We start from the raw sequence: 11,492 nt of genomic DNA, 5'->3' as shown, positions 1-11,492 counted from the left end.
AAATTCAAGCATTTATTTTATGACAGATATTTTCATCATTGAAAAACACCTCATAAATGTACAAACAAACATTTATGAGGCTCCCCTCTCCTAAGATGTGACTGTAAACTTTACCGGGAGTGGGTACGTCTCCAGCTCGTCACCATGGAGATGCAGAATTTGAGATTTAAACAGGTTAGTGTCTCATCTAAATCCATTCTTTGATCACCCACTGCAGTAACAGCATTTTCTGTGTTGAGCTGGTCATTAGGAGCATGTTTTGTTTTGCCGACAACAGCATAGTCCAGAATGTTGCGCAGTGTGCCTTTAAGATGAGTAATCGATCAGTACTTTTGATACTGACTCCGGCATCAGAATATCCATACACTGTTAGGGGTGAATTGACTAAAACACTTGCTTGAAAGTTCTCAGGGGGATGGTTATTGTTTTTATTCACAAAATCTCAAAAATGTAAAGTAGTAAAAACACACAGTATGGGACGACACGAGTTCCAAAGTTTAACGGTACAAATCCCAGCTTTGACCGCTGCGTACTGTCATTGTGTTCATGGGCAAGGCACTTACCCCGCCTTACCTGTGGGATTGTGTGGGTTTGAATAGCTTTTCAACACAGGCGGTACAAATTGTTAACATTACTATATAACTCTTAATTGAACAGCATGCTCTTCAGGTTTGTCGGACTGCAGGAAGAGCGGCTCTGGATGCACTGAAGCGCCATGAGCATCCTGTGGGGAAAGAAAAACAGCAGTCTTACTTTGAGCCTAAAAATTGGAAATATTTAGTGTCGTGGGAACCCCTTATTTAATGATTTACATCTGCTATTTAATCATCACACAAACATTGATCTCAGAAAATTGCTGCTTGATGAACTTCACTGGCTGAACACGTCTACTTATTGGAACTGGGACAAAATGTGGTCAATATCATTCTTTTAGAACAGAGCTGGGACTAAAGCTGGGACTAAAACTCGACTTGGTCTGGGCCAAACGGCAACCTAGGTTTTTCTTAGAGTCCATAAACCATCATCTAACCTGTCCTGAGCAGGTCTGTCTTCAAACGCCGTTCCTGACGGTGGCATTGATTGGATGAAAGCTTATATTGTCCGCCTGAAGACGTATTATTTCCACTGCTGTCTGCAGAGGGCGCTCCAGCCAACATACAAGATGCAAACTTAATCATCGAAACGTCCAATGATAGTTTGAAAAAGTCTTTAAAGAGGGGGTATTATGCTTTTTTCAGCCACATAGCACCAGTCTATAGCACACTACAATGATGACGAAACCTTCTGTTGGTCTGTCAATGCAGTAAATTAGAATAACTGCCTTGTATAAAATTGCTCTTTCAAAATGGCGTTAGCAAATGACTTGAAATAGGCCTTTGTCTCTTTAAGAACCTCTGACCCTTTCCGACACGCCCCCTCCACACGCTGTCTGTGGCATAACAACAACACTGCGCTCGTCTCAACAGTATTGAAACTACGATCGGTGCATTTTAATTTTTATTGTTGGAAAGGAGCTACTGTTTATCACTTTGTGAACAATGGCCACACAGGATATTATTTGGAGACAAACCTTCCACACCGGACGCTTGGAAGGGGCTCTTGCCTGAAAAATAACTGCTGTTTGGAGGCTATCTCTTTGCATCTGCCATGCCCTATGGATCTCTAACTATACCCCCATGGACGACACCAGGATCTGCAGGAGCCCATACGATTCAAAGACGGACATTATCTGTGCAGGTGGACAGTGGTTTTTCGAGGTTACCCATTAGCTTGTTATAATCGACTACAGCTCATTGTTGATGAAAAGTCTGTAATAAACCACAAATGTGTAAAGCCAGGCTCATTGTGTGATCATCGTAAAGGCTGCTTCGAGTAGTTGCCGGCTTTATAGACGTTATTTGTGCATAATATGCTGCCTGTTTTCAATGAATGTTGTGAAGGTGAAGGTTGTTAGCTTGTCGCGGCTAATAGTGCCTTAGCTCCGGGAGAAAACCACTCGGCTACGACTCACTGTAGATGAAATGTGAGCAATAAACTACGAAATCAACAAGCCCGGCTCAGTGTGTGATCATCATAAAGGCTGCTTCAAGCAGTTGCCTGTTTTAGTGACGTTTTCAATGCATAATATGCTTGTATTCAGTGAATTTTCCCGTTAGCTTGTCGCGGCTAGCTTGTTAGCTCCGGGAGAAAACCACTCGGCTATGACCCATTGTAGATTAAATGTGAGCAATAAACTTCCAAATCAACAAGCCTGGCTCCGTGTGTGATCATTGTTAAACGGTTCTTTATGTGTGTGGTGGTTTTATTGACTTTATTTGTGCATATTTTTCGTTTTCACGCGATGACTCGAGGTTTAGCTTAGCATTAGCTTTCTCCGGAGGCTCTGTGCATCATCAAGGCCCAGCGCAGAACCAGACACTGAAATAAGCGTTCTTGTCACCGGTTTTAATCCTGGGTGTTTCGGTAACAGAAACACTGACGTGTGTCTTTGTAAAAGTCTGCTGTGGCTCCGGTTCACAACACATGAAGCTAATCCTCCATGATGACTCTGTTTACATCTTAGGGCTAGACACTGCGGGGAGGGGGTTCTGCTGAGGGGCAGTGGTTGGTTACTCGGCTGGTGACGAAAGGTCGGAGGCGTATCCTGGAGGTCGAGGGCGTTTCCTGAAGGAATCAGGCGTTTTATCCCTAAAATGGCTGCCATCAGAGTTTCTACAGATTACTCGAAAATACGTGAATGTGCCCAGGCAACACTTCAGGCATGGTTTTAATGAGGGAATGACTTAATAACATGATGTAAAGCTTGAAAAAGTCGATTTTGCATAATAGGCCCCCTTTAAAGCTGCTGTCAAAGGAACAGGTCTGTGCTGTGTTCTTGTGGGAGAAGCTCCATAACCCTTTATTGTTACTCCCTACACCCTTTTTTTGGTATTTTCTAAGCATTTGGAGGACAAACATCAATGTAATTAGTTTATGTTTATTTATATTTTTGATAGTGGAAAAGTGGAAAGGAGATCCACACAACTGTAAATGCTCACCAGGTTTTATTGTTCACACCGGCAGAGTGACGTTTCGGGGTCTTAGCCCTTCATCAAACTTATTTTTTTGATAGACCTCTGAGTTACCTGCCTTAAACCAGTCCAAACCTGATCTAAACCAGCACACACCAGTCCAAACCACACCTGCTCTAAACCTTGTCGAAACCAATCAAAACCTCCTCTAAACCAGTGAAAAATAGCTCTAAACCTGTCAAAACCAGCATAAACCAGTCCAAACCTGGTCTAAACCAGTCCAAACCTGGCCTAAACCGGTCCAAACCTGGCCTAAGCTGGTCCAAACCAGTCCAAACCTGGCCTAAACTGGTCCAAACCTGGTTTAAACCAGTCCAAACCTCGTCTCGTTCTGGTCCAAACCAAGTCTAAACTGGTCCAAACCAGTCTAAAACTGCTCTAAACCGGTCCAAACCAGTCCAAACCTGGCCTAAACTGGTCCAAACCTGGTCTAAACCAGTCCAAACCTGGTCTAAATCAGTCCAAACCTGGCCTAAACTGGTCCAAACCTGGTTTAAACCAGTCCAAACCTAGTCTCCTTCTGGTCCAAACCAGGTCTAAACTGGTCCAAACCAGTCTAAAACTGCTCTAAACCGGTCCAAACCAGTCCAAACCTGGCCTAAACTGGTCCAAACCAGGGCTAAACCAGTCCAAAACTGCTCTAAACTGGTCCAAACCAGTTCAAACTGGTCCAAACCAGTCTTAAACTGCTCTAAACCAGTCCAAACCAGTCCAAAACTGCTCTTAACCGGTCCAAACTAGGTCGAAACAGGCTGAAACCCGCTCTAAACCAGCATAAATCAGCCCTAACTAGCCCAACCCCAACCTATGCTAGTCCAAACTGGATATTTTGAGTATTACAAACTTGAACCGAAAGCTAGTGATAGGCAGAATTAGAAACAACACATGATTCGATAAAGTGGGCTCTACCAAACGGCTGAGCAAAGTATTAAAGGGATAAAGCTGAGGACCACGATTAAATATGATTCATATTTTAAATGCAAAGTCGACTAAATTAATCTTAGATTTAGCTGACAATATTTACATGCAACTTTAGTCGACCCAAAGTAGACTCAAATTGAAGAGAATTATTTGACTAAATCTTGACTGAAATTGTCAAAAGACTAAAACTGAAACTAAAAATTCAAATATGTTGTCAAAATTAACACTGTTTTCCTCATATAAATTATTTTATGTTATTATAAAGACCACTGTTGACCCCCATATAAAAAGTTAATATTGCATGATGCATCTTTAACCTGGACTTTAATGTGGACTAAACCAAATCTAAACCTATCCACTAATGGACTTTCAAGTATCCGTGTTCCCATTCCACTGTTTTGAAGAGAAATCAAACTCTGTACTGGTCATTATCCGTGCATGTCCAGCGGAAACCCCTGGTCTGCAGTGTGCGGGTCAGGTCCATCACGGATCCTTGGCCACACGCCTCTCTGCAGACACACGAGAAGACAGTCACTTTTATATTCCTAACACTATTTCGGCAACGTTTCCGAATTCCTACTCACATCTGTGGTCCCCCAAGGCTGGCCACCACATGAAGATTGACATAATGCACCCTTTGTGGATCAAGGCTGTCCAACTCGACGCTTCCAAACATACTGTGAAATGAGAAGGATTTGGAAGACACGCTCGATTTGAGATGCACATTATCACCTTGGTTTTGTCGGGTTACCTCCTCCGGTTGAAGGCGTCACTGATGGAGCCGTTCAGCAGGACCGTGACGTTGCCGCAAGCCATTTCTGCGAACTTAAGAAAGCATTAGTTAGATCAGACAAGGCGCCGGCATAGAGAGACTTTTGTGGTGTCGAGCCATGACACAGCTGGGGATGTGTCTTACGTTCTGTGAAGCCTGTCTCCAAAGGGAGTAGACCGGATGGTTTGTACAGGCCGACCACTCCGGACATGCGCTGAAGTCAAAACCTGGGCCCAAAGATACAGCTGTGAGTTACAAACACTAGAGACTGGAGTATGCAAAGTATTGTCTCACATCAGTATAGCAATGTGCAGATTACGATATTGTGTTTGCTATTTGTAGAACATAAAACTCATATTGTTTTATATGAAATGGTCTTTTGAATGAATATATAAGAAAAATTGTCATGTGCATTCTAGGGCAACACAATTTTGGGCAAAAAGCAAACAAACTAATGTTCAGACTGCACTGCGATGTCCTCTGGGTCTTTACTCACATGCCAGGGTCTCCGGTCAGTGGGCTGCATGATATGACGCTATAGGCTACACCAGGCCATGGCTCTTTGTTGTTGAGCAGTGTTGGGGAGAATGTTTTGAGTTTTTTCATAGTATTCTGAATACTGAGAATACGTTGATTTGCATTATATATGTATGTATATATGTAGGGTAAGATTAAAATCGTGTAGCCTATGTCTGTTATGAACTTATTCACCACTTAAAACTTCGGGGAGATCGGGCCTTCTCTGTTGCTGGCCCGCGGCTGTGGAACCAGCTGCCATTAGAGATCAGACAGGCCCAGTCCCTTCCTGTTTTTAAATCTCTCCTAAAAATGCACCTTTTTTCTCTGGCGTTTAACGCAAATTGATGTTGCCTGCTGTTGTTGTACTTTTTACCTCATATTTTTTACTGTAAATATTTGTATCTGTTTCTGTGTGCGGCACTTTGGCCAACTGTACAGTTTTTAAAGTGCTTTATAAATAAAGTTGGTATGGTATGGTATGGTTAATAGAAACACAGAAACACACTTTGCAAATGCACACCGGGGTGAGGCAGATCACATTATGAACGTTATGAACCCGGATTTATTATGTGATGTCCAGAATGTGCACCTTCAACCTTATGCAAGTGCACACACAAGAATGTTATGAACTAATGACTTTACTGTTTTCGATTTGCTAAGAGGAGCCGTTTGTTGATTTAATTCGCTACTAAGGTGATTCCTCAGACTGGAATTGCCGCATAGATCTCATGGTTAAAGCCTAAATATATATTAAAAATGATTGTGCCGTGAGCAGTAGTTTAAGTTGTCTAAGTCTAAAAGGAGGGGTAGGGCCTTATAAGTTATAACTAACTTCTTCCTACTATCTTTGTGCAGCACTAATACCTCTTATATTGTGAAAAATTCTGTATGTTATATGTATACTATACCTGTATGGATCTGTTGCTCAAATAAACTAAACTAAACTAAACATGACATATACGGCGCTCATGTGCATTGTTGGATGAAGCTGAAATTTGAGTATTCTAATTTGAAATTTGAGTATTCTAATATGTATTTTAAATACATGTATTCCATTACCACCCAGCTATGTTTATATGTCGTAGGTTTTATTGTTGCTTATCATTTATGATCTATTGGAGCTAATGTTAGCTGTAGCTTGGGCTAATGTTAGCTGATGTAATCTTCTGTCTGTCTAATGCCCCCAGACACATTCTCTGCACTGATCTTAAAGGGGCTGGAAGCAAGTTCGCCCTTTTATACTCACTACTGCCACCTCAGGCCATATGTGTAACTGCACCTTCTATATTAAGCTCGTGCATGACGGCAATTCGGGCCGAAGTGACACATTTTTGAGTGACCGTACAGGATTTTAGAGGCAGTTGTGGTGAACAGGTCTGAGCTCATTCTACACATTAGGACATGGCTGGAACATGTAGGTGGAGGAAAATACTTAATTTTAACATTTTTAAACTCCTTATAGTGCCTTTAAATTAGCTCTCCAGTCGCCCACATTGAACAAATATTGCACAGATCACGGCCTCTTCGAGGTAGCTAACGCAGTGTTGTCCTGATGTTCCTTTCAGCAGCCTGATATTTGGCTTCTGGGGCAGGGACAGCATGCGCAGAAACTTTGAGCTAATTCAATGTTTTGATTCCGCTGTTACATGCTGCTCTAGTCTGACTACAATCTGCCCCGGCAGGTCATTATCGGCTCAGGGAAAAGTCGAATCACACACCCCTATCTCTCCAGTTACCATGGCTGGAGATTACCCCTGCCTCATGTAACTGCAGTGAATGTCAGGAACGTAATGCCTTGGGAACCATCTCCTGATTTTGAGCTAGAATTGGTCAGAAGTACCTCAATTAATTTTTAATTTTGTATGTTTAAGGTTGATTGAGGACACAATGTTTGCAAACTTCACCCACAACGGCCCCACCTGGCCCGAGAAGCATTATTCCGAATTATAGCCATTTATCCCGTTTCCGTTGTCTTTGTTTTGTTTTCTCGCGGTGTGCTACGTTTCACAGATGCACAAGTTACCAGCGTCCTCCTGTTGCCTGCACCAGACGAGGTCATTGAACATGTATCCCGCCAGCGTGTCCTCAAGAGTCCACAAGTGCTTCATGACTGCGGCGTAGCTGTGCATCAATGGCCTGGTTTTACTCCAGAAGAGAGACTGAGCACAAGAGAGCATGGAAAGTTACAGACCCTCCAGACAAGTAGTTACTACCACGCGTACACAGCAGTAAACAGATGACAAGGGGCGGGGTTTACCGTGTGACAAGGCGGGGCTTGTGTCATGGAGCGGAACATCTGACGGTAGTCCTCCACTGCGACGTTGCACGACGGTTGGCGTAAAACGGTGTCCTCAAAGTGCGTCCAGATGTCTTCGCAGTCGTACCTGTGAGGATGACAATTTAAAGCCTTGCAGAGAAAGTTTTCAAGTCAGTTGTCATCAGTACTGAATCTATTCTCTCTTCTGAAAGGCTTCCTCAACTGTTGATATCTTGTTTTATGCCTCTCCATGACCGCTATCTTTGCTAGTTAGAAAATGTTATATCGATCTAAACCATAGAAATAAAACGGAGGAACGGTGCTCGATCCTAACGTATGCGGACAGTTAGCAAGTAGGCTAGTCCCGGAGGCTTTTCAGAGTTAGCCTGCTTGATGTATTTTTCCTATAGCCGTTAGCATTAGCCACCAAAACATCGCAAATTAGGAACAATCCAGTTTACAGCACCACATGTAGGTTAAAGCCTCACTAGAAATCCTTCATGAATGCACAGACCTTTTGGGATTTTACTTACGATACAAATTAGCGTATAAAAGTGTCCTCTGAGCTAAATGCTAACTCAGTCAAGCTTCTACTTTTTGTGAGCTCATCATAAGGCTTCAGTTGTATTTTCCAAGTCCTACTACTATCCTACCTTTTGCTGACCGCCAATCACAGCCTGCGAACGCTAACTCTCAACGAATCACCTTCATTCATGTACTCTTTATACTACGACACTCGCTTTCCCGTCCTTCATCCTACAGCACCAACCTTTATCCACCCAGAGAACGATCTGTCTCATCTCGGTCTTTGGTCTGAGTCTGCCCCACCTGGTTGTAATTTAATTTGTGTCAAACTCAAACAACGGCACACTGACCCGAGTCCTACGTTTGATCTGAATTATTACATCCGAGAAGGGCTTTCCATTTCTTTGTATTGGTGCCGTGGATGAGAATCACAAGTTTGCTGTGAGATGGCAAAACCGGGCCATTTAATTTGTTTCTTTGAAATCGCAGGATCTCAAATCCTGGGAAATTGCATAATCCTAAAATGCCGTTTGATTTTGTTTCTCAAACACCGATTCCCTTCTGCTTGTTGAACCACTTTCCTAGATGCAATCTCACTGTGACGTAACATACTTTGACTATGCTACTGACCCCAAATTTTGCACAATTTCATATAACATACACAAACAAGAATGCCAGAGCTTTTCATCAGAGGTTCTCACACTGTCCTTCATTGTAGCGTTTCATCTCTCACATTAAGAAGCATCGTGGGCAACTGATGAACTTTACTGGTAGAGTCAAAGAGAAAAGTGACTGGTAGAGAGATATCAGGTCAGGGCAAACAGAACTCTTGAAACCAGAATACATCAGAACAGATCAGAGTGAATGTGATCAAGATATATCCAGCTTGTTGATATAAGTTTGCTTGTTGATGATAAAGCAGCTTGTATTCCCTTTTTACTTTAAGGGGGAAATCGTTTTTCCCAAAAAAATTATATTGAAAAGGTAAATTTGTGGGGAAAGAAGAACAGATGCATGCATAACATTGTGATTCTGTTGATTGAGTTGTCTATGGTCAACCCACATTTCCATATGAGGTAGGACGAGCCTTGACTGGCTAACGGCAGACTGCTGAGTGCGCTCGAATCATTTCAATGGCTGAAATTTTCCCAAATGGATTTGGGACCAATCACAGAACGAGGAGGGATGGCAAGATGATGACGCGCTATTCGATATATGGAAGCTTGTAGTTTTTTTACGTATAAAAGAAAAAGGTTTATTTATGGATCAAACATGACAGCAGCAGACACAACACCGACGATCAAGCTTTAGACCATGTTCTAAATAGTTTCGCTCGGAAGTTTACAGAGGGTACGACACGTCATACGTCATCAGATACGATGATTCGATTGGCTATGGCTACGTGCAGACGCATGATAGACATTTGTAGCGCCCAATAAACGTAAACCACACCTCTCCTACGAGAAAATGAATTGATGGTCCCCAGACTAAATTTCACTTGTTATTTCAGTCTGGCGTTTGCCAGGCTAGGACTAACCCAACATCTGAACGCAATTTTGTTTTCTACAATGACAAATACAGCACTTACTTGGGACTTGTCAAATACTGGCTAATAAAGTATTTTGGCATAATACCTTTTAGTCAAAATCTGACGAAAAACGTAAAAAATGAGGTACAGAGCCTTTAAGATGAGAAGTGAAACTTCCTTACTGCTAAAGACAACCCAGTACTGAATACTGTTTCTTCTAGGGCTGGGGTAGAAAATTGTCTTTGTGGTGATGCACGCATCGTATCGAAGTGTATGTTTTTGACTTTGAGTTGATATAATTAATACCTGTTTTGGGGCTAATTGGTTTAAACAAAAGAGGATCCTGATAAAATGTGACGGCCAATGTTTTACTCAGTGTTGGATTTATATTTAATGTGATCTTTGGAAACTCATCTTCATCATAATGAAATATATGGCGATACTCAGATTCCTTTCATCACCGCTCCCACCTCTCACCTTGTGCCCGGGTGAACGAGCGTCATGTAATTGTAACATCGCCCCACCACAATGTCTCTAATGTTGGGGGTAGTCCCAAGCTGGTCTCCCAATGGACAAAAGCCGAGCAGGAGCATTATGAAATCTTTGAAAAGGGACACACAAAGAACCACATATCAAATTCTGGGAGAGGCACATGAAAAGATATGAAAAATTTCCCAGGACCAGACGACAATACTCACGCTTTAGCACGCGGGACATGGCTTGCCTTCTATTCGCGGTGAGTTTCGCAGCCGGGCATTGGACGATACAAATGGAGCAGGTTGCAGCACGCCAGGTTTGGCTTTGGTGAAACAGAAATGTCACGGTTATTATCAAAAGCGTAAATGTCAAGGAAATATGTGTCTTAAATGTCAGCCAGGATGTTTTCACGCAAACGGGTTTAAGATAATGACTACTGTAATGCACGGCTGCCTGCGTTATAGTGTGTTGCGACTTGCAGTTCAAAGACGGCAACACAATCACTTAGCACCATCTTTTCAAGAGTCATCCAGCCCTAATTTATGAGCATGTGAAACTGCTTACAAAAATACAGTGAAGCTGTTTGTTTAAATAAGATAAGAAGAAAAGCTGCTAGTCATCAGCAAGACAACAGTGTACTTGTAGTGGTTGCAATTTCAGTTCTTCAATGATCAAAGCTCTCTGGACCACAAAGCAAAAACAGAGGAAACACTCGTGAAGAAAGTGAAATTCTCTAAAAAAGAAAAGAAAATAAAGTTTAGCATATGGGCTCTAATGGAAAAACATAACTAAATCTTAAGGTTTTTAAAATTTCCTAGCCCTGTGATTCCTGACATTGAGGTTAGGACCCTTTAAAATTTAAAATACTACAAATTATGTGGAGAGTGAAAAATAAGTTGGTGCCAGTACATATCCAAAACTAATGTATGTTAATCACAGATAGTTCTGGGTACCATATTCACACACTTCACAAAAACAAAAGGGGTTTCTTGTAAAAGGGATCAGTTTATGGAATTCTTTGGACATTGTTCAAAAATCATGTAACACAATCACTCAATTCAATAAAATGCCTAAAAAAATGTACTTGGAAAATACGGAGGCAACGAAACATAAGAACCAATGTTTGACAAATTTGAAACAGTCATTTAGATGTAAAGTATTATTGTACCTCGATATAGGCTAAAACAAATCAAAAACGTTGAGCCGTCTGTTCAGAGCCAGCTCAGATTTTTGAAAAAAAAAGGATACTGAATACTTTGCTGATGCTGTTGATGTTATTATTATGTCTGTAATGACGCCATGGCTGAATAAAAAATTTGAACTGAACCCTAAAGGGAAACCCAAAACAGTCCAAAGTGTCCCACAGATTCCTAGAAAAGAGGTCCAAACTCCAAATAGTGCCCATAACTGGACAAAGGCATG

General features: G+C 41.9%; 1 protein-coding gene across 1 annotated transcript; it reads right to left on the bottom strand.

The window, feature by feature from the left end:
- Positions 1–615: 615 nt before the first annotated feature.
- LOC306977607 (ADP-ribosyl cyclase/cyclic ADP-ribose hydrolase 1-like) lies at positions 616–10,392 on the bottom strand. Its single transcript, XM_079576002.1, has 9 exons — positions 10,292–10,392; positions 10,071–10,194; positions 7,541–7,667; positions 7,307–7,442; positions 4,909–4,991; positions 4,744–4,817; positions 4,577–4,669; positions 4,415–4,501; positions 616–724 (listed from the first exon to the last, which is right to left on the bottom strand). Exons 1-9 carry the CDS (start codon positions 10,308–10,310, stop codon positions 646–648), a joined length of 822 nt encoding a protein of 273 aa, XP_079432128.1. The 5' UTR covers positions 10,311–10,392; the 3' UTR covers positions 616–645.
- Positions 10,393–11,492: the final 1,100 nt, after the last annotated feature.

Source organism: Gobius niger (genome assembly GCF_951799975.1).
Source record: "Gobius niger genome assembly, chromosome: 18".
Lineage (NCBI taxonomy): Eukaryota > Metazoa > Chordata > Actinopteri > Gobiiformes > Gobiidae > Gobius > Gobius niger.
Note: the sequence above shows the minus strand (reverse complement) of the source record. Positions and strands in the feature narration are given on the sequence as shown.

Bases quoted from the DNA above. Each gene is read 5' to 3' on its own strand.
- LOC306977607 (XM_079576002.1), bottom strand. The intron at 7,443-7,540 runs GTAAACCCCGCC...TCTTGTGCTCAG, and splicing joins AAGCCCCGCCTTGTCACACG to TCTCTCTTCTGGAGTAAAAC. The intron at 4,502-4,576 runs GTGAGTAGGAAT...GTGTGTCTGCAG, and splicing joins AGCCTTGGGGGACCACAGAT to AGAGGCGTGTGGCCAAGGAT.